Raw genomic sequence first — 24740 nt, forward strand, 5'->3', positions numbered from 1 at the left:
TATGTTACGCTATTGTCAATATTTCATATAAAAATATATTTACAGATGGTCACAAGTGAACTGTTTAATATTGATATTATAAATTTTTTAGGGTAAACCACACATTTAGTATCCAAACTATCATTTTTAATCCGTTTCAGTATCTAAACTTTTAATTTTTTTTAAATTATACCTAATGTTTAATTTTTGTTTCATTTTAGCACTCCACAATTAAAAACATAACATATTTAGTACTTAAACTATCAATTTTGGTCAATTTTAATACCTAAACTTTTAACTTTTTTCAAATTAACGTTAAAATTTTGAGCATGAGTAGTATTAAAATGAAATAAAAACTAAACTTTAGGTATGATTTTGAAAAAAATTAAAAGTTTTGGTATTAAAATGGATTAAAACTGATAGTTTAGATACTAAACACATAATTTACCCAAATATGTATTAATTATATTCAATCTTGAGATATTTAATTTTAAATATTATTATTAGGAAAGATTTATGATCTCTTTTCATCAGTTATTGGTATCACCAAACTTGAGATCTGATGGGCTTTGCTAGCTGTCGGTGTCGTTAACATTTTTATTTTAAGGCGTTAAGCCCATATTTTAGTTGAAGGCTTTAAATCCTTAGCTCCTTCTAGTGTAGGTATTCGCTTCGGCTTCTTAATAATTAGGGGTTAGTATTTGAAGAGTCGAGTCGAATTAAATAAATAAGTTATTTGAGTTAATCAGTTATATTTTAAAATTCAAATTTTATTTAAAATTCTTTGATTTGGATTTATGAAATTCGAGTCAAATCGAGTCAAAAGTTTTAAGTTTCTGTTTAAATTCAATTGTAAATATTTATAATATTATAGTGCTAATTAATTCTAATTTAAACATATTTCTATAAACAAATCTGATATACACATATATTTACTCATATTTTTTTATATGGAATATACATATAAGATGCAGAGTTGAAGGACTCAACTCGAACATGAAATTCAATTTACTAATTATTAAAAGATTCGAGTTCTATTTTATAACTCAAACTTTATTTGATTTTTTAGCCGAATAAAGTTTATAAAATTACGAGTCGAGTCAAGTCAAGTCGTATTTTTTAACACTGACTCAAGTCAAACAATTTTTTTAATTGAATAGAGTTTTGTTAACCCATAGAAATTTTACATAGAAATTTTATTTTGCTTTATATGGTTAAAGTAACTTGATCAATCTTTTATTCCATTTTACCTTAAAATAAATAACATATTATTTTGGGATTAATTTGGCAATATAATCACAACAATGCCGTCCAATATAAATAAAATTATAAATTAAAACAAATTAGTATATAGAGTGCAAGCAGCTAACAGCACTGGAATTTGTTGACTCCCATCTATTGCAATTGCAACCAAGATATCCTTAATTATACATCAAAGCTTTAATTATTATTGATCAATTGGACAAAAGAATGTGACAACAAGGCCTAAGGCTTAAGGCTGAAGCCTACCAGTTATAGTTTATGCTTTCTTCTCACTTGGCGTGACCATGGGGTCATCTACCATGTGTAACCTATACTTTATTCCAATCTTAAAGCTTCTCAATAACATGGATAAATTTTGATTCAAAATTCGAGTCACTAATTTAATCAACTAAACTACTTGATTGTAGAGTTTGCAGGCATGGACAAACTTGATTAGTGAAAGCTATTAGGGTAAATTACTCAAATGACCACTAAACTATGGGGTCGGTGTCGATATGACCACCATACTTTCAATTTTGTCAACATAACCACATAATTATTTAAGTTGATTCAATATACTCGTTTAGTGAGAGTTAATAGGGTAGATTGCTCAAATGACTACTTAATTATGGGGTCGGTGTCGATATGACCACCATACTTTTAATTTTGTAAATATGACCACATAACTATTTAAGTTGTTTCAATGTAGCCAGTGGCGGATCCTGAAATATTTGAGTGTGGGCACGTATATATTAATAATATAAATTTCTCGTATGTGGTAGACGCATAAAATTTCAGAATGAGAACTATCTCTAAAATAAACTACAAAATAAAAAATATATTCGAATTCCATGGTAAGCATGTGCCCACTCTAGGCAAAGCTTACATTTGCCACTAAATGTAGTCACTTGTCATTACATAACGAACGACGTAACTAATGTGGTTGTTATTGACTAATAACGAGTTAGAGGTCTACATCAGATACGTTGTTTGTTTTATAATGGCATGTGGCTACATTGAAACAATTTTAATAGTTATGTGGCCTTATTAACAAAATTGAAAGTATTTTGGTCATATAGACACCAACCCCATAGTTAATTGGTCATTTGAGCAGTTTACCTAAGTTAATAAAACGAAATCCAAACAGCTTTGGGAGCTTAAATGGTTAGTGGCAACCATAACATTTTGTCACTAAAAGATGTGAATCAGTCAGAATAGCTTGATTCGCTAATCTTGGCTTTTCCTACTCACCAAACCATTCGTCTCTTCTTCACAAAGCAAACACTACCTTTATAACCCATCTTTTTCGTTTGTTTCTCATTTCCATCTCCACTCTTTATAATCATTACAGATTGGATTACTAACGCCAAGTGATCTACATTGAAGGGTTCTTGTGTTGCTGAGAGGGGGAAGATGTCGGATTGGGGGCCGGTTTTCGTGGCGGTGATGCTGTTCCTACTGCTAACACCGGGGCTGCTCATTCAGATTCCTGGAAGATCGCGTTATGTAGAGTTTGGCAACTTTCAGACCAGTGGGGTGTCCATCCTGGTGCATTCCATTATTTATTTTGCACTCATGTGTATCTTCCTCATTGCTATTGGTGTGCATATGTATGTTGGTTCGTAGCTCACAAACAAACAAGCACCCAACTCTGTTACAAACTTTAACAGAGATTTCTTAACTTGTGGGTTTTTATGTATTTTAAGTTCAGTTTTTGTCTGCATTTGTGTAGTCTAAACCAAATTTGCCATATGGTTAGTTTTGTTTTTCATTTGATTTTATCCTTCACATTACAAAAAGTTGATAAAAAATGTTTTGATTCTCGTTTGTGGATCTACTTCAGTCTTTTTTATGGTCCCCCAGAATCATTGTTTTCTTTTTCTTTTTCTTTATACCATTGCTTTATTAACTGATGCTTAATCTAATTGGTTCATGCAGTCATTCTTAGGAATCATTTTCCCTTAAGCTCATATTAGACCCAACAGGTTTCTAGGTAAGGGTGTAAATAAACATATAGTTAGATGAACAGTAGTTTGAATAATGTTCGTTTGTTAAACTAGATAAGTGAGTATGGACAAAATTTTTATATTCATTTCATAAACGAATGAACAAAAACAAAGGTGTGTTTGGTTCGTTTATGTTCACAAACAAACTCGTTTATGAGCTTGTTTATCGACTCGATTCATCTATGTTCACGAACAAGCTCACTTATCAACTCGTTCATTTATGTTCATGAACTGACTCGTTTACTTTTTATTTTCTTACATTTTAAATATTGGTGAATGTAGGGATTAAATAGAAACATATGATAAAATGTGGAGTTTAAAATATGAAGTTTAAGGAGTTTAAGGAGTTTAAGCACGAGCATCGTAATTTTACTATTTTTAGATTGAAATGAACAAATTCACGAATGCTAAGTGATAATGTTCATGAACTTATAAACGTATATTAAATGAATATGTATACAAACGGCAAACAAACGAACATGAACACCTTTAAAAATAACAAACAAACACAAACACTACTTTTTTCATTCAAACTCTGTTAATTTTCATACCTATTTCTAGGTTGCCAAATTTCCATATGCCTAGCAGTTAGGATTAATTTAAGAGCCCGAGTAACAGAGCAGTGACATATCTCTCCTTAAAGTTCCTTCTTCCAGCAAAACTACAAAAGCCAAATAAGTCTACATAATGGGAGCAGAAAACAGCAAAGTAGAAAATGAAAAGCTCATGTTGTTTTCAGGCAGGGAGGTGAATATGAAGAACAACAAGAAACAGGATGAGGAACAAAACATAGAGAACAGCATGAACAAATATGGAAGCCACACTTGTTTTCATGTTCATGAAACCAATGGGTTGGTTCTTCCCAGGGATTTGCAGGATCAGCCCTGGCGATAGAAATGCAAACAGCGCTGAAGCTATCAAGGGAGCAGCCCAGTCTCTCATTTCCTCTGCAAATTGGAAGAATCAAACAAGATTAGGTTTTGGATTATGCAGAGGGAACAGTAATCATATAAAGCTAAACATAACAACTCTCAATCCCACAGCCTCTTCGTGCTCCATCAAACGTCCATTTAAACATCAATCAATTTTTAAAAGTAGTTTCGTATCGCTTCTTTTTTAATGCCTTTTGGTTATTAAAGTTTGAGACATCATAATGGCTTTCCACCACAACAAACTACCTACTCCATTTCCTGCAGAAAGTGAGAAATAAACTAATATTGCCCAACCACACTCCTATTCATTTCATTGATCAAAACTTAATGATATTTCGAAAACATGGAATTTTTTTAATAAAAAATCTAAAATTTAGTTATCCACCCACAAAAGCTTGCGATTCGAATAGATTTTATTCAATTATATCTTAAATGATTTGGAAAGTCATGTAGGGTAAACTGCCCTTTGATTGTGAATCTAGTGAATGAGTAAATACCTGTTAGAAGATAAACTCAAATGGAGGGCTAGATAGCTGATGTAAGGGTGATATAGGTGGGCTAGAATGATGATGATAAAGAGTATGGCTGTGGAAGTAATTTGGGCATGGTGATGAGCTTAAGAAACAATGGAAATAAGGTGGATAGTATCTTAAATAAGTCCTACGAAGGGTATTTCATAATTCGGAGATCTCTTACGGAAGCTGTTCTCAACTTGGTGTTGTGACAGTCTACTATCTTACCTCCCCCTTACCCCATACATATGGGAAAAAGGAACAACCATTTATCTTAAATAACAAGGAAGAAACTAGACTATAAAAAGTCTAACACCTTTCCTTATAAGTTATCTAAGGGTGGTAATAAAGGACTTGGCCCCACTAGTTATAAAAGAACTAGGAAACACAAGTATCAATGGAAGTAAAGGGGTTGACGCCACAAGCACCTAAATATTTGATAAGTCGATAAAAGTTCTAAAGAGCTTTAGCAAAGAGGATAACCTCACAAATATAATAATCAAGCACGGGGGGTTGCCTTACAAAAGACAAGGCATTAACTATATATAGGGAATGAAAGGAAATGACTGAATAAACAAGTAATGGTTCGACTATTCTTTTGTCCCTATGAAAGTCCATGATTAAATTACAAAGAAACCTCTCCTATGATGCTTGTGTTGGTTCGGTTACTTCTTCATGTTGTAGGTGCTTCCTTTGGTCTAATAGAAGGTATTGGTTCGACCTAGAGTTTGAAATGAGTGGTGAACAAAGAGCCTTGGCCAAATGGGTAGGTGATGCTTCACTTAGGCACCTAATTGTGTGGTGGGGAGTGCATTGCGGAATGGTGAAGAGTGCATTGGAGTTTGGCGCCAATGTTCTTGACATGATATGCACATGATTTGGATTGAATTCATATGAAAGCATGCTTAAGGCACATGGCTCCCTTGATGTTGTATGCTTCTCCATACCATGGTAAGGTACACTATTAGCCATAGGATGTGTTCTTGGTGTAGGATGATGCTAGGTAGTGACATATGTAGCTATTGAAGCAAGCTAGCTAGCAAGGTGATGTAGGTAGCTTAGCTAGGTAACTAGTGTCACTCTAGCTGCCTCCAGCTGCCATGAGTCCTCATCTACTCTTCAACTAGTTTCAGCACTCGTTCAACTCCTTCAGCTACTCTCGAGCTAGTATCCTTATGCCTTTAGCTAAAATGAGCTACCCTTGATGTAATTGAGCTTGCACAAGCTATCATAGATTGCGTTAGCTATCCACGAGCTTCTATAACCTTCCTTATCATCAAATGAACCTACAAATGCAAAGAAAACAATGACATAAGTCACGAATCAATGTAAAAGAATAAGAATGCACTATGCTGCCTAGGTAAAAGCTAGTTATGAGCTAGATAAGTGTACATATGCATAAGATGAGCTAAGTATGAATGCATAAACATATAATAGGCTAAGTAAAGATGTGGATGAAATGCATAATGTCAAGCAAAGTATAGTAGTATTATAACATGAAGACTATAGGCTATTCTTAACATAGTATGCACGAAATAAACTAAGTATAGAATGACATGAACTAAGCTAATCATGGCATGTAAGGATCATACTTATCATGTCATATCATGTATGCAAAGCATAGTACATATATGTGACATATGCATAAACAAAGTAAGTAAAAAGATGTAATAAGAAAGTAGTAAAAACTACCCGGTTTTTGAATAAGTCGACACTTGAAGAAAGAAAGATGAAAAGCAAAAGGTGAAGAAGTAAGATCAGAAAGTGACTGTGATAGTAATAAAACCAATATGAATGGTATATGTTGTGTGTGCAAACCTTTTTCACCCTTAATCCTTGACCCTTCATCATACTCTTACTTTGCCTAGTCAACACTCGACAAATTTAAAGGTAGGTTGATTTTACCATAAACATTTTACGAAAAATAATTTTTTTATAAAATGAATTCTATTTTTTGAAAAATAGTTTTTGAAAACTATTTTAGGGTGTTCAGATTATATTATGTAAATCATTTTCATTAGTTGGCAAATAAGAATATAATATCATATATTATTATAACATAATTGAGTATATTATTATAATTTTAAAATATATAATATTATATTATTAATAATTAATATTTTATTAAAATAATATTAAAATATGTTAGCACCTGTAAACTGATGGATCTGCAATTCTTGTTACCCCGCGTACGTAAGGAATGTGTGAGTCTCTTATCCTGCAAGTGACCACATATGAACCGCCTAATATTCGTGCGAACCCACTTCAGGTGTAATCAATAATTACCACGTGCTAACACGCGTTGCGTCTTAGCCTGAATCGTCACCTCCTAAGATAACCAATCAGGACCAATAATGTGACAACTTTGAATAATCAATCAACACTCATCACGTCACCCTCCAAGGCAGCTAATCAAGGCCAACAATATGACAACTCCCAATCAATGTCAGTCCCTAAAGTTCTATAAATAGACATACAAGAGAAAGTATAAAGTTCTAAGGACAAAATCTACTCTCCAGCCTCCTTTCTCATGACTCAGACAACCCTTCGACCACCTTCCATGACTGTTAGCTACTTTATCAGTCGACATTTATTGCGATGAGCGTGAACTAAATACGAGACCTCCAGATCTCCAAACTGTCAATTCCCAAATTTTTAGATCTTCAACCTTCAAACTTTAAGGCCTTTGGATTTCTAAACCTTCAAATCTCTTGATTTTCATATATTCAACCATGCAAATCCTAAAACTTTTAAACCCTTAGATTCCAAAAGCCTTCAAGATTAAGAGACCTATAAACCTCAAAATTAACAATTTTCCAAAATATTTAGCCTTTAAAGGCCCTTATCTCGTAAAACATGCAAAGAAACAAACTTCGGTAGTACATGCAAAAAGAAACAAACTCCGACAGTACATGCAAAAAGAAACAAACTCCGACAGTACATGCAAAAAGAAACAAACTTGAGAACAAACATGCAGAGAAGGAGAGAAGGAGAAATCACGAAAGAAACAACTAGAACATAAGCGAATCAAGGTCTTGAAGAAGAAATGCATATATTCAAGATCCTAGACAGAACCATAGTAAGAAACAACACCTCCTTCGTAACCGCTTATGCCAACTATTGATAAGTGTTGAATATTACATATTTTTACTATTATTTACTCCTCATTTGTTGCTTGGGTATTACTGATTTGTTTCCTTTTAGATTTATTTTGGACTTGAGTTTCATTGGTTTAATTAGCCCAAAACCAATATATTTCAACAATCGAGTCAGTATCTTCTAGAAGACAAGAAAAATTATCTCAAATATTTAATTTGAAATTTACCTGGGATAAGATTATCTAGAAGATGAAACAAAATTCAACCATAACTAAAAGACTTAAATATTTATTTTTATCGTGATAAATCTTCTAAATTTAGGTTTTTAGTTTGATTATTTTATTTAAGAATTAGTTATTTTATTTACTAAGAACTCTCAGTAGGATTTTTAGTTTGATTATTTTATCTTTATTGTTATTTTTTATTTAGGAATTAGTTATTTTATTTACTTAGAACCCTCGAGTTATAAATAACCTTTAGGTTCAAGCTTTAAAAAAGGTTGGAATTTATATTTCCTTGGTTATTTATTGAAGTTATGCTATTGTATCGTCTCCACCTTTATTTCATTATTTTCTTTTCTCAATGCTAAGCATGATCCAATCCATACTTAGAGCTAACTCCGCTTAGCCTAAAGTTTTGCGAAGATGTTGTTGGCTTGAAGGTTATTTTGGCTCACAGTTAGGAAGATGGATCAATTGGTTGTAATTTAGCTTTTTCTGAACAAACTTAGTGGCGGTCCACTAAGGGAAATCAGGATCGATTCGATTATCAAAGAGACGCTATAATCTGAATCGGGCTCTTCCAGAATTGAAAATTATTCTGGTGCTAATGATAATAGACGTGGCTAGTCTAGCAAGGACCAAACTTTGGAGATAAGCTTGGAAATTTTGGTCAACCAAAGAGAAAAGTTAGATGCGGAAGTTGGGCTATGTTGACTATAATCGATATACATCAAGGAGTAAAAATCTATTTCAATGATCAATTGAAATCGAGGTTAAGCAAAGCCTAGGGTTATATCATTTCAATTTATTTCTTCTACCTTATTTTATTTTTTCATTTTTAATTTTTATTATTTATATACTTTCATTATTTTTATGTTCCTCATTTTTACTTTTGCAATTAAACCATTCATTATTTCTAAATCTCTTATTTTTACTTTTGCAATTGAACCCAAGGATCGAAACAAGCAAATTTATCAGACTTCCTTAGTCCCTCTGGATCGACCTCTACTTCTTTATACTACTTTCATTATTTATTTGATTTTAGAGTAATTTTATTTGGTAATTTTTACGTTTTCCAAATTGGCATCATTGTTGGGGACTTCGGTAAAGTTACTAATATTCATTTCTCGGAGAATTGATAAAATACAAACCTAAAATTAAAGCACTTGCTTGGATATTATGTAGAGAAACTCTTTGGTGAAGGAGACAACAACAATAACAACGTCAACCGAAACTTGATTCAGACTTAGGAGAAATCTCTTACACCGAAGCTTGATTCATATACATATGGTTGATTCATATACATATGGCCTGCCTGAGTATGAAACCATAGAGAGTTTCTGAAGATCAAATTAAACTTCGTGCCTTTCCTTAGCCAGTTCAGTAAAAGATTGATTAGTTTATTTATCTCCTGGTTCTATTAATACATTGATTGGCATGTCTCGCTCATTTCTTAATAGGTTTTTCCCTACAACTAAAGTAAGCAAACTAAGGAGGAGCATTATAGGGATTCGATTAAAGGATACCGAATCATTAAACGATTACTAGGAATGTTTTAAGAAGTTATGTGCAAGCTATCTACAACACGTCGGAATAAACTCTCTTATAATATTATTATGAAGGGCTACTTCACATGGAGATGAAAATGATTGATGCAAAAATTTGAGGAGCCCTTGTAAACATGATCCCTCAAGAAACTAGGGATTTAATTTCGACTATGGTCATTAACAATCAACAATTATACCCATCTAATAAACCCACTCAACGGGTTCATGAAATAAGTAATCCTTCCATTGAAAATAAGATCGATACACTTACTAATGTTGTCAAATCTTTACTTGCAGGAAAAATAGGTCCCACTCATTTATAAGCAATTTTTATGATGTGAGATCATCTAATGTATTGTTTTCTAATGCTTTAGAAGGGTAATACAACACATGTGGATCCTATAGGGAACTTTTCAGGATCTTTTCAAAGGCCTTATGACCCTTATTCAAATACATACAATACTTATTAGTGGGATCATCCAAATTTTAGCTATGATTTAAATCCAAGATATAATTAACCTTACTATGTCCACCTATACCTCAACAATATCAACCACATAAATCATCTTTAGAGTCAATAGTAAAGAGGTTTACGCTTTTCTAGGAGAAATTTCAAAATAAGAACAATGCTCACTTACAAGAGCTCAACAAACAAATGAGCCAATTGGCTCAAATTGTGGGACATATAAACTTCTAGGGGAAACTTCCTTCTCTAGTAGAACCAAATCTCAGCAAAAATGCGTGTGCCATGAACCTATGAAGCAAAATTATCATTAAATCTGGTTCCCTATAAGAAGTTGACATAAATCTTAAGACGAAAACAAAGAATTGAAAGCATCAATAGTACCACCTGTTCCATCGCCATATGATGTCGAGATTGTCTCAGGAAAGGCGGGTTAATATACGGCTAATATACGGCATTACCGGATACATTAAAAGATATTTAATAAATTCGGTTTAGCGCTACCTATTATGTTGACAGACTAATAATGTTTTAGGTAAAAAACATGAAAAACTATTAAAAAAATTGGTAACCGGTAAACTTTGGTTATCGGTAAGTATCTACCATTTTTATAAAAGTGTCCATACTTTCAACATATCAGGTAAATTTTATCGGTTTTGTCATAATGAAAATGGTTTTGTCATATTTTTACCAGTTATATTATAAAGTATCTATTCTTTTTATAAATGTGTCCATACTTTTTTCACTGTGGAAAACATGAATTTAAGGTTATCTTTTGAGTGAGTTTTAAGATATTAATTTAGTAATTATAGGCGTCTAACGATTTATTTTTTACGTTACGGTATATATTATTATTAAATTAAAAACAATAAACATATATATTAAATATTTATTATTATCTTTGGTTAATATTGTTAAATTTAAATACCAAATAATATTTTATAAAATATCAAAACAATCAAATAATTTTTTGTGTAAATGAAATTATTAAATTAATATTGTAGGTGGAAAACATGAAACACAGTTAAAAAAATTGAAACATAAATTACATAACTTTAAAAAAAAGTATCGATCATTTTTATAAAAAGTATGAACACTTTCAATATAATAGGTAAAAATATGATGTAATAGGTAGCACTTATATAATATAATAGGTAGCGTTTATATAATGTAATAGGTAGTGTTTATATTGTAAAGTATCTATCCTTTTTATAAAAGTGTCCATACTTTTTTCACTGTGGAAAACATTAATTTAAGGTTATCTTTTGAGTGAGTTTTAAAATATTAATTTAGTAATTATAGGCGTCTAATGATTTATTTTTTACGTTACGGTATATATTATTATTAAATTAAAAACAATAAACATATATATTACATATTTATTATTATCTTTGGTTAATATTGTTAAATTTAAATACTAAATAATATTTTATAAAATATCAAAACAATCAAATAATTTTTTGTGTAAATGAAATTATTAAATTAATATTGTAGGTGGAAAACACGAAACACTGTTAAAAAAAATTGAAACATAAATTAGATAACTTTAAAAAAAATATCGATCCTTTTTATAAAAAGTATGGACACTTTCAATATAATAGGTAAAAATATGATGTAATAGGTAGCGCTTATATAATGTAATAGGTAGCGTTTATATAATGTAATAGGTAGTGCTTATATTGTAAAGTATCTATCCTTTTTATAAAAGTGTACATACTTTTTTCACTGTGAAAAACATTAATTTAAGGTTATCTTTTGAGTGAGTTTTAAGATATCAATTTAGTAATTATATGTATTTAATGATTTATTTTTTATGTTACGGTATATATTATCATTAAATTAAAAACAATAAAGATATATATTACATATTTATTATTATCTTTGGTTAATATTGTTAAATTTAAATTATAAATATTATTTTATAAAATATCAAAACAATCAAATAATTTTTTGTGCAAATGAAATTATTAAATTAATATTGTAGGTGGAAAACATGAAACACTATTAAAAAAATTGAAACATAAATTACATAACTTTAAAAAAAGTATCGATCCTTTTTATAAAAAGTATGGACACTTTCAATATAATAGGTAAAAATATGATGTAATAGGTAGCGCTTATATAATGTAATAGGTAGCGTTTATATAATGTAATAGGTAGTGCTTATATTGTAAAGTATCTATCCTTTTTATAAAAGTGTCCATACTTTTTTTACTGTGGAAAACATTAATTTAAGGTTATCTTTTGAGTGAGTTTTAAGATATCAATTTAGTAATTATATGTATCTAATGATTTATTTTTTATGTTACGGTTTATATTATCATTAAATTAAAAACAATAAACATATATATTACATATTTATTATTATCTTTGGTTAATATTGTTAAATTTAAATTCTAAATATTATTTTATAAAATATCAAAACAATCAAATAATTTTTTGTGCAAATGAAATTATTAAATTAATATTGTAGGTGGAAAACATGAAACACTATTAAAAAAATTGAAACATAAATTACATAACTTTAAAAAAAAAAGTATCGATCCTTTTTATAAAAAGTATGGATACTTTCAATATAATAGGTAAAAATATGATGTAATAGGTAGTGCTTATATAATGTAATAGGTAGCGTTTATATAATGTAATAGGTAGCGCTTATATTGTAAAGTATCTATCCTTTTTATAAAAGTATCCATACTTTTTTCACTGTGGAAAACATTAATTTAAGTTTATATTTTGAGTGAGTTTTAAGATATTAATTTAGTAATTATATGCGTCTAATGATTTATTTTTTACGTTACGGTATATATTATTATTAAATTAAAAACAATAAACATATATATTACATATTTATTATTATCTTTGGTTAATATTGTTAAATTTAAATTATAAATATTATTTTATAAAATATCAAAACAATCAAATTATTTTTTGTGCAAATGAAATTATTAAATTATTATTGTATGTGGAAAACATGAAACACTATTAAAAAAATTGAAACATAAATTACATAACTTTAAAAAAAAGTATCGATCCTTTTTATAAAAAGTATGGACACTTTCAATATAATAGGTAAACATATGATGTAATAGGTAGTGCTTATATAATATAATAGGTAGCGTTTATATAATGTAATAGGTAGTGCTTATATTGTAAAGTATCTATCCTTTTTATAAAAGTGTCCATACTTTTTTTACTGTGGAAAACATTAATTTAAGGTTATCTTTTGATTGAGTTTTATGATATTAATTTAGTAATAATAGGTGTCTAATGATTTATTTTTTACGTTACAGTATATATTATTATTAAATTAAAAACAATAAACATATATATTACATATTTATTATTATCTTTGGTTAATATTGTTAAATTTAAATTCTAAATAATATTTTATAAAATATCAAAACAATCAAATATTTTTTTGTGTAAATGAAATTATTAAATTAATATTGTAGGTAGAAAACATGAAACACTATTAAAAAAATTAAAACATAAATTAAATAACTTTAAAAAAAGTATCGATCCTTTTTATAAAAAGTATGGACACTTTCAATATAATATGTAAAAATATGATGTAATATGTAGCGCTTATATAATGTAATAGGTAGCGTTTATATAATGTAATAGGTAGTGGTTATATTGTAAAGTATACATCCTTTATATAAAAGTGTCCATACTTTTTTCACTGTGGAAAACATTAATTTAAGGTTATCTTTTGAGTGAGTTTTAAGATATTAATTTAGTAATTATAGGCGTCTAATGATTTATTTTTTACGTTACGGTATATATTATTAAATTAAAAACAATAAACATATATATTACATATTTATTATTATCTTTGGTTAATATTGTTAAATTTAAATTCTAAATAATATTTTATAAAATATCAAAACAATCAAATATTTTTTTGTGTAAATGAAATTATTAAATTAATATTGTAGGTAGAAAACATGAAACACTATTAAAAAAATTAAAACATAAATTAAATAACTTTAAAAAAAGTATCGATCCTTTTTATAAAAAGTATGGACACTTTCAATATAATAGGTAAAAATATGATGTAATAGGTAGCGCTTATATAATGTAATAGGTAGCGTTTATATAATGTAATAGGTAGTGCTTATATTGTAAAGTATCTATCCTTTTTATAAAAGTGTCCATACTTATTTCACTGTGGAAAACACTAATTTAAGGTTATCTTTTAAGTGATTTTAAGATATCAATTTAGTAATTATATGTATCTAATGATTTATTTTTTATGTTACAGTATATATTATCATTAAATTAAAAACAATAAACATATATATTACATATTACATATTTATTATTATCTTTGGTTAATATTGTTAAATTTAAATTCTAAATATTATTTTATAAAATATCAAAACAATCAAATAATTTTTTGTGCAAATGAAATTATTAAATTAATTTTGTAGGTGGAAAACATAAAACACTATTAAAAAATTGAAACATAAATTACATAACTTTAAAAAAAGTATCGATCCTTTTTATAAAAAAGTATGTACATTTTCAACATATTATAATGTAATAGGTAAATTTTCAATGTTATCAGTATAAATATACCGATTTACTTATAAAATAGGTCAATATAAGCGCTACCTATTACATTATATAAGCGCTACCTAATATGTTATTGTACTTTATAATATTTCCGGTTAAATAATATAACATAACCGGTCTAAATTTTAACCGATCACTTGTTTAACCGGTCACGCCGTATATTAACCGTTTTTTAGGCGCCGCACCGCAGAACTACCCCCATATGTCGTACCCCCATTACCAAAAAGACTTGTCAAACGTGACAAGGAGACTGAAAAAAGAGATCTCGACATTTTTTGAAAAGTAAAAATCAACATTTTACTCCTTAATATTATAAAAAAGGTTTCAAGGTATGTGAGATTTCTGAAAGATCTCTGTACTAACAAGAGGAAGCTCAATGAAAACAAAAAAGTACATTTCGGTGAAAATATTTATATTGTTATTTCATGAAAAATCCCACCTAAATACAAGGATCAAGGTATGTTTGCAATTCCCTACAAAATCAGTAAGGTTGGAATTATAAGTATCATGTGTGATTTTGGAGGTTCAATTAATGTTATGTCATTATGAATTTATAATTTACTGAGTTATGAACCTTTGAAGGAGACAAATATGACAATTTAGCTTGCCGATAGATTGATGTTGAATATAAAAGAAGTCATAGAAAATGTATTTGTAAAGGTAAATAAGTTAGTATTTACAGTTGACTTCTACGTCATCGATATAGAGGATGATCGATCCAACAATTCTTTTAAAATTCTTTCCGGAAGACCCTTATTGAGTATGACTCAAACGAACATTGATGTTCAAAGTAGAATACTCACTATGGAGTTTTACAGTGAAGTAGTGATGTTTGATGTTTATAAAGTCATGAAATATCTTAATTCTAAGGTAAATTTTAACTTTATTGATATTATTGTGACTTTTGTTGATGATATGGAGTTTACGTTTTGGATGATTTGTGTAGGGATGTGGATGACAAAGCTAATGAGTCAAGGGAGTTAGAAAATATTTCATATGATGATTTAAATTTGCACCTAACTTCTTTGAAAACTAAGATTTTATTTTCAATTTTGCAGGCACCAAAGATTGAGCTGAAACAATTACCAAATCACTTTAAGTATGTTTTTTTAGGTGAAGGAGAAACTTTGCCAATTATCATTTTAACAAACTTTCCATTGAGAAAGAAGAGGATTTGGTACAAGTCTTACATGCTTATAAAAAAGTGATAGTATGGACTATCATTGTTATCAAAGGAATAATCCTTTTGACTTGGATTCATAAAATCAAATTTGAATACAATGTTAAGCCTTCTCGTAAAGTTTAGAGGCGCATAAACCCTTTCATGATGAAGGTAGTTGAAAAGGAGATCCAGAAGCTTCTCAGTGTTGATATGATCTATCTAATATTTGTTATTAATTGGGTAAGTCTAGTCCATGTGGTGCCTAAGAAAATCAGAGTCATAGTAGTTGAGAATTTATAAGGTAAATTAATCCCCACATGTGTTCAAAATGGGTGGAGAGTTTGTCTCGATTATAAGAAGTTGAACTCTTTAACTAGAAAATATAATTTTCTACTTCCATTTATTGATCCAATGGTTTAACATTTACACGAACAGTCTCACTACTGTTTCCTTGATGGTTTTTCAGGTTTCTTTCAAATCCCAGTGGTGCTAGAAGATCAAGAAAATACCACCTTTACTTGTCTATTCGATACTTTCACCTATCATTGAATTCTATTCGATCTCTATAATGTATCTACCACTTTTTAGAGGTGCATGGTAAGTATCTTTTCTTACTACACCAAAAAAGGAATCGAAGTATTTATGGAAAACTTCACGGTTTATGATAATTCTTTTGGTGAGTGTTTGTTAAATTTAAGTAAGATCCTAAAGCGATTCTTTGAATTTAGTTTTGTTTTAAATTATGAAAAATATCATTTTATGGTTGATAAAAGTTTAATTTTAGGCCATGTTGTTTCTTATAATGGGATTGTGCTTGATAAAGCTAAAACTGAATTTATTTGCTCAATTTTATACCCCACGATTGTGAGGAAGATTCTTTCGTTTCTTGGTCATCTAGGTTTCTACAGGAGGTTCATTAAGGAATTTTATAAAGTAGAATAGCCGCTTTGTAATTTATTACAAAAGGCCTTTGATTTCCTTAAGGAAAAGTTGGTTTCGACACCCATTATTCAATCGTCCAACTGGGACTACCCCTTCAAGATCATGTGTGATGCGATCGATGGAAGCATAAGAGTTGTGCTAGGATAAAGATCGGAAAGGAGACATAATTAATCTCCTATGCATCCAAAACATTGGATGTGACTCCGTAAAACTATTCGACAACGGAAAAAGAAACTTTTTCTATTGTTTCTGTTTAGAATAGTTTCACTCTTATCTTCTGGAACTAAAATTAGTTTTTTGATCATACAACTTTAAAATATTTGCTGAGTAAGAAAGAGGCAGAACCATACTTAATCCAATAGATTTTACTCCTTTAGGGGTTTAACACAGAAATCAAGGACTAGATGGGCTATGAAAATTTAGTTGCCGATCACCTTATCGATTACCAATAATAGTAGGTGATACGCTAATAAGGGATGATTCCCCATGAAGAGCACTTGTATTTGATGCAAGGTGTACTCCTATGGTATGCATATATGTTAAATTACTTAGCCACGTGAGTACTAATTTCAGACATATCACATTCTAAGATAAGTCAGATAAGTCAAATTAAACGTGAATCCTGGTTATACATATGAGAGGATCCATAACTATGAAAACACTACTCTAATTAGGCAATTAAATGATGTGTAGTAGAAAGTGAGGTAAATTATATACTTAACTTATGTCACTTTTATTCTTATGGAGGCCATTTTGGTCTGAAGAAAACTACTCATAAGGTAATGGAATGTGGATTTTTTGGCCAAATATTTTTGTGGAACTTATATTTTTTTTTGTAAATCATGTGAAAAGTGTCAATGTACCGGTAATTTAAGCCAAAGAAATAAAATGCCCATGAATTCATTTCATGTTTGTGAAATTTTTTATGTTTGGGGGTCCTTTCACTTTATCTTTTGGGAATTATTATATAGTGCTTGTTGTTTATTATGTGTCTAAATGGGTAGAAGCTAGAGCTACTCGTAATAATGATGCTAAAACCATTGTCGATTTTCTAAAGGATTTTATTTTTTTCAAGTTTGGCACACCGAGGGAGATAATTAATAATCATGGGACATTTTGTTAACCAAATCATTGAATACTCATGAAGAAATATGGATTTACACAGAATTAACACAACTTACCATCCTCAGACAAATGGTCAGGAGAAAGTTTCAAATCATGAAATCAAATCGATTCTCGATAAGATCGTGAAGCCGAACATAAAAGATTGGATCTTGAAGTTTACCGATGCCTTATGGGCATATTGCACTTATAAAAGTCCCTTTGTCATGTCTCCGTACCTCTTAGTCTTGGTAAACCATGCTATTTTCTGGTTGAATTGGAGAACAAAGCTTAATGGGAAATTAAAGAATGAAACATGGAGATGGATGTAATCGATGAAGCTAAAAAACTGCATATTAAAAAGCTTGATAAAATACAAAAGAATGCCTATAACAGTGCTCGAATCTACAAGAATAAGACATAATTTATTAACCAATGAATTTTTGTTAAATATTTTTTATTGGGTAAAAGTTGTTTTTTTTATTCTAAATTGAAAATTTTACAGGAGAACTTCGAACGAAATGGCTAGGACATTTTACTGTGACTCAGGTATTCCAACATGGCATAGTTGAAATTCAAGATGATTTGGGAACTTGTTTTAAGGTCAATGATCAGCAGTTGAAGCTTACTATGAGAACCAACAAACTTGTGTGGTCTAAGAGATCATCCTAGAAGAACTTGTAGTCTAAACTATGTCATTGAGCTAACGACGTTAAAAACGCTCTCATGGGAGGCAACCCATTTTTATTATTTCTATCAATTTTATTCAGTTTTCCTATTTTTCATTTTTTTTCATTTTTTTGATTATTTTTTATTTTTATTTTTAGGTATACCAAGTATTTTGATCGAGATTAGAAGTATGACCATGGAGTTTATTCGCGTAGAAAACAATATGAAAAAAATATAAATTTTGGTTCTAGAATGAAAATATCGAGTGATTAAAAGCTAATACCCAACATATGCATGTTAGCATTTCCCATTAATTCCTCATGCACGTTAGGTTTCCCCTTTCAACCAAAATCTCCCCAAAACTTTCTCAGTCTCTTAACCTTAACAATCAGCATCAATCTCGTGTGCAATGATAAACATGGGGAGTATTTCTATCTCGTCTCCTTTATTTTATATTGGGGCAATACTCTTTAACTGAGGTGCTGGATTCGAATCAAATTTTCCCTTAATTATTTTTATTTTTGAATTTTGGTATGCTTTAGCTAGGATATGATGAGTTTTGTGTTGAATATCTTAAGTTTTGTTAAACATCTTGGAATGCCATGAAAATCTTGGATATATTTTTGTTTGAAATGAGATATGTGATAATGGATAATTTGATTAGTGTTTTTGAAATATTATGGTGATATCTTATGAGTTTGTTGATTGAAAATGCACTTGACTTAATGCAGCTACACCTTTTGGTAAGATTTGACCATGTAGAGCAATTCCTTATATTCTTGCTCGTTTTTCTTGTCTTGAGTTTGTTAAACTTCGCATAATATTTTAAAACTCTCTTTTGAATACATGTTGAGACCAGTTTGAATTTGATTCTTTGAAATGATAGGGAACTTAGGATTTACCCATTTTTCATACCTTCAAAAACATGTCTACCCATTTGTTTTTCCTTAGTTAGCCACTTTGAGCTGATTTTCTCTTTTCTTTGCCACATTTTAAACCCGAAGCCTTTTTTTATCTCCTCTTTTGCTACCTTTTTTGAGACTAGAGAACAAGTTGTTTCATGAAAAGAAATGAAAAAAGGGTGCTCGAAAAAAATGAAAAAACACAGAAAAATAAAAGAGTTCAAAAAAAAAAGAAAAAATGTGAAGAAAAAAAGGGGTTGAAGTTTGTTAAAATTCTTTTGATTGGTTGAGTTTTGTTTGATATTAATTTTTGGATTTGATCTTATGAGCATCTCTTGTCTTGACTATTCTGTAGCCTACACTTTTTCCTTTTTCCATATCCGTACCTAAATCCAATTGTAACCCTTGAAAGACCATTTGATTATTGCATCTTATTTATATAAAATGATAGAGATTTAATTCACTTGCAAGTATGTGGTAATATTGTTTTATGTTCTGACTTTGAGAGTTGACTACACCCAAAACACTTAGAGAGTATAGAGTGAATTCTTGTGAGAGTGTTAAGTCTTGTTGCATTTAAAATTAATGGATTAATGGGATGTTCAAATATTTCCATAAATTTATCTTATTCATGCTCATCTAGATAGCTATTTTGGTTAAAATATTTGATGTAGACTTGACTTTGTTGGTATTATGAGATGTAAAGTGAGGTAATGGAAGGTAAATGGAAAATTTGGTATGTTGAATTGATGTGTGCTTAAGGACAAGTATGGAATAAGTGAGGGAGAATTTGATAAGTGTTGAGTATTACATAATTTTACTATTATTTACTCCTCATTTTTCGCTAGAATATTGATGATTTTTTTCTTTTTAGGTTTCTTTTGGACTTGAGATTCACTGGATTAATTAGCCTAAAGCTAGTAAATTTCGACAGCCCAGTCGAAATCTTCTAGAAGACATGTGAAATTATCTTAAATATTTAATTTGGAATTTACCTATGATAATGTTATCTAGAAGAAAAAGAAAAATTCAACAAGAACTACAAGATTTAACTATTTTTTTATCTTTTATGATGAATCTTTTAAATTTAGGATTATTTTATTTACTAAGAACTATCGTAGGATTTTTAGTTTGATTATTTTATCTTTATCATTCAGGAATTAATTATTTTATTTACTAAGAACTCTCGAGTTATGAATACCCCTTTAGATTCAAGCTTCAAAGACATTAGAATTTATATTTCCTTGGTTATTTTTCTAAATTTCATTCATCTCTACTTTTCTTTCATTTTTGTTTTTCAAAATGTTAAGCATGATCCAATCCATACTTATCTAAACTACACTTACCCTAAAGCTTTGCGAAGCTCAATTCTAAATTAAGAGAATTAAGTCTCGTTCTCGTTCTTCATAACTTCAGATAACATTATTCGATTTTTTAGAAACTAGGAGTAGAAATCGACCATTCCTTTAAAGTTACATCTTCAATCCAAAAAAAAGGTCATTGGCTTGAAGGTTATTTTGGCTTTCAATTTGGAAAATGGATCAATTGGTCATAATTCAACTTCATGTGAACAAACTTAACGACAATCCTCTAATGGAAATCAATATCAGGTTCGCTTCTGACTAGCATCATAATTGTCAAATAAATAAGCCATTTTTCTTATATAAGTAAGCTTTAAATGTAGAATAGGGAAGAAGGGGTCGGTCCACAAGATTAAAAACTTTCTATTTTCGAATTGATTTGATCTTGATCATGAAGAATTGAAAATAATAAAAATAGGAAAGGGGTTTAGAACAATTAAATATATTGAATAAAATAAAATAAATGAAAGCAAGAAAAATAAATTGTAGAAAAAATAATTATGATGAGATATACCCTCCAATTTCACTTTACCTCAATTTGTCTTGATCACTAAAATAGGCTTTACTTTGGATACTTGCCAATTGTAGTCTACAAGGTACTCTTCTCTCTAATGAACTGATTTCTTAAAACCAATCCTTGAAATCTATCCCTTATTTTGATTAATAGTGGCTATCGATGTTAACGCCAATGTTGGTTCAGGAACTGGAAAAGCTCGTGCTCGGATTACGGTGTCTCAATGTGAGTCGAACGTGATCTTGATTTCCATTAGTGAACCATCGTTCAAGTAATTGTGAACTTTCGATTGGAGATATTAAGATGTTTAAACAAAGGTCGATTACCTCTCCTTGTCTGTCGAAAATCAAGAAAGATATATGAAGATATTAAGCTCTTTTATAATTCTCACGATATTGGATTGAGTCATAACTTAGCTATGGGCTAAGTAAAAGTTTAGCCAAGTATGATAGAATTCATACTTGGCGCGTGGAAGAGAGAAAATGTGAAGAAGAAAATTATTTTATTAAACTAAAAACCTAAAACAAAGCAAAAGTCAAAATTAATTCTATACTGAATTCTAAACTTGTTTTCTCAAGCTTCACTGCTAGAGGGTATTTATAGCTTTGAGATAATCCTTATGAGAATAAAATACTAACTCTTAAGAAAATTAAAACACTTAATTCCTAATTAATAATAAGCTAAAAATCCTAATAATAAATAATTAAAATCCTAAGTAAACTAGAATCCTAATTAATTTAATAATAAAATCCAGAATGTCTGAATTTAATTAAAACTTTTTAATTCCTACAGAATTGTGGTTCACCTTTCTTTTCTCATTTCATCTTGCTGACAGGATTATTTAATCAGAGTTAGCGCCTAGATTGGTCTTCTAATTAGATTTGGCGTTGACTACTCAAAAAAATAGGATAAATGTGTTTAATTTGCTATTTAATTGTTGTTTTCTGGAAAGCCGGGTCTTGCACATAATCTAACATAAATAACCTAAATTAGAACTATAAGGGATAACACCGATTAATTAATAGTAGAATATTAACCAAATAACACACTCATCAAATTCTCCCCACTTATTCAATGCTTGTCCTCAAGCATGCCTTAATCAATTATTAAAATATCAAATTATCAATCTTCCATCTCACAATATATAAAGGAAAACCAATCAAGTCAATAATCACATCAATCATCGAAAACAAGGTAACAAATAAGCAAATAGGCACAATTAGTAACAAGTTTAAGTAAAAGCCAAGATATCTCAATCATCCCTCAATTTCAATGTAACAAGACTCAATACCTCACAAGGATTCACTCATTATCAGTCAAAGTGTTTAAGGTAAACAAAATCGCTCAAAGCTTGGATTAATAAAGACATTACCATAGGCATGTAAGAAAATTAAATCTCCAACACTAGAGTGAACAAGATGCATTTAATCAAAGGGTCTTTAATCAGGTTGTAACGGGGCTTATGTTAGGGTAGGGATAAGGTAAAAAACTTGGGTTTAAATGTCAAGAAAAGAGATGTAAAATATATTAGCTTTATGCTACGGTTTCAACAATGTAAGCACACTTGAAGAAGTGTAATCAAAAAATCAAAATTTTCCTTCTTCTTCTCTTATCTTTTCTTTTTCGATTTCTTTTTCTGATTTTTTTGTTCTGTTAGAACCAAATATTTTTTTGAAATGCTTCTTTATTCTCTTGGATTTTCATTCGTGGAATAAATCTATCTCCTGTCTCAAAAGGGTCACAAAGTAGGGAAAAATAAAATTAAAAAGCTTCGGGTTTTATAATGTGGTGAAAACAAAGAAAATGGTAAAGGCACAAAGTTGGTTCACTAGTAGGTATAAATGGGTAGGAAATTTGAGTATGGAAGTGGGTTAATCCTAAGTTCCCTAATCATCATAAATCACCAAGTTCAACATGTGGTCTTGATCTGCATTTAATCACAAGTTCTAGAATGTCGAAATTAATTCGGCACACTCAGTCAAACAAATGAGAAAGAATAAAAAGTATGCTTGTTTAGGCTCAAATATGACAAGAAAATATATTGTGTATTGAATAAATAAACATATCAACCAACAGATTCAATGAATATCAAGCAAAAAAATTTTAATGAAAGAAAAACTAATCATGTCGTTTACTATCATGCTCCCTAAATCCAATAAAATTATGATCACGAACTCATAAGATAATCAATGAAACAAAGCAAGAATCACGATTAATAACAAGAGATTTCAACAAATCAACCAAGGTAACTCAATTTCAAGCATGTAAGTTAACGAGCAATAATTTGATAAAAGTGTTGTCTAAGTTCTCTACCCCTGTCACTAGCATATTGTCCTAATATGTAAAATTAAAGAATGGGAGAAGGAATAGAGATACCTCCTATGTTTAGTGACAGTCGCGTCCGCAACCTTGGTGAGAGGTAACTAGGCGAAGGTAGGATAAAATCTCAGCAAGAGTAGACTCGAGGGATTTGAGATGACCGTACATCTTGCTAAGTTGATGTTGTATGGCCAACCGTCGATCATATACCGGTGTCGATGGTGGTGTGTCTTCGAAGAAAGACACGTTCAATGTGAGGTGTTATGGTGCCGGGAGGTAAAATGAAAAGTGCATCGGGTGTACCCGCAAGTAATCCCATTGTGTCTAAGGTATAGCAAATCTAAACTTTTCATGGAAAAGACAAGTAAATTGTTCAAAATTAAAAGAAAATGGGAAAAATTCTAGATGCGAGATGAGTGATGTAAGGGAAAATAATCTTTGGTTGATTATAGCGTACAACGCGCCTCAAAGCTAATGCAAACCAAAATCATAGGTTAACTTTGGTGCTGGTAAGCTTGCACCATGGAAGAGAAAATCAACTTTACTCGATGTATTGTCGTTATGCCATGAGTAGTTAAATGCAAGGAACCAGTGAATGTATCGAAGTGCGAGATCGTCTATATGACATCCTTTTGTTGTTTGTGCATCAAATATTTGTCCTGGTGAACTAGTCAATAAGGAGTAGGCGTAGTTGGAGTCAAAATCCTTTGGAATATCAAGCAAACACAGACCCCACAGTAAAATAAAATTCAGAAATTGACATCCTAAAGTACTGTCCTAGAAAGCAGAAATAAATAACATCTGGGGAATTCACACTAACAATTCGATGCTGCAAAGAGTTATATGTGGTATAAAATTCAAGAACCAATTCATAGTACGATCTACATTTAATTTTAGGATATAAAGTCTAGCCAATAGCATTCAAGTGGTGTGTAGCAGATTCTCTCAGATGGAAAGTATCTAAATTACAAGTAGGAATATACTTACAAACTTGAAAGTTTCAATGCCGGATATCGGTGAATCAGATTTATTCATCATCTTTGAATTTGAAGTACCCTTGCAATTCTTCTTTGGGTGGTAAGGTAAGATAATGTGACAATGATGATGGTGCTGGTGAGGATTAATGTTCTTGTGAATATGAAGGACCAACATCATTGTGTGGTCGATAAGATTGAATGAAGTTAAAACC

The 24740-nt window shown here is 30.0% G+C and overlaps 2 protein-coding genes across 2 annotated transcripts; one reads left to right on the forward strand and one right to left on the reverse strand.

The window, feature by feature from the left end:
• The first annotated feature begins 2561 nt into the window (after positions 1–2561).
• On the forward strand, positions 2562–2941 carry LOC120187356. Its single transcript, XM_039191093.1, has one exon. It carries the CDS (start codon positions 2635–2637, stop codon positions 2845–2847), a length of 213 nt encoding a protein of 70 aa, XP_039047024.1. The 5' UTR covers positions 2562–2634; the 3' UTR covers positions 2848–2941.
• A 904-nt stretch (positions 2942–3845) lies between these two features.
• On the reverse strand, positions 3846–4236 carry LOC120187357. Its single transcript, XM_039191094.1, has one exon. The coding sequence runs from the start codon at positions 4167–4169 to the stop codon at positions 3963–3965; it is 207 nt and encodes a 68-aa protein (XP_039047025.1). The 5' UTR covers positions 4170–4236; the 3' UTR covers positions 3846–3962.
• Positions 4237–24740: the final 20504 nt, after the last annotated feature.

Source organism: Hibiscus syriacus, unplaced genomic scaffold (assembly GCF_006381635.1).
Source record: "Hibiscus syriacus cultivar Baekdansim isolate YM2019G1 unplaced genomic scaffold, ASM638163v2 tig00113725_pilon, whole genome shotgun sequence".
NCBI classification, from domain to species: Eukaryota; Viridiplantae; Streptophyta; class Magnoliopsida; order Malvales; family Malvaceae; genus Hibiscus; species Hibiscus syriacus.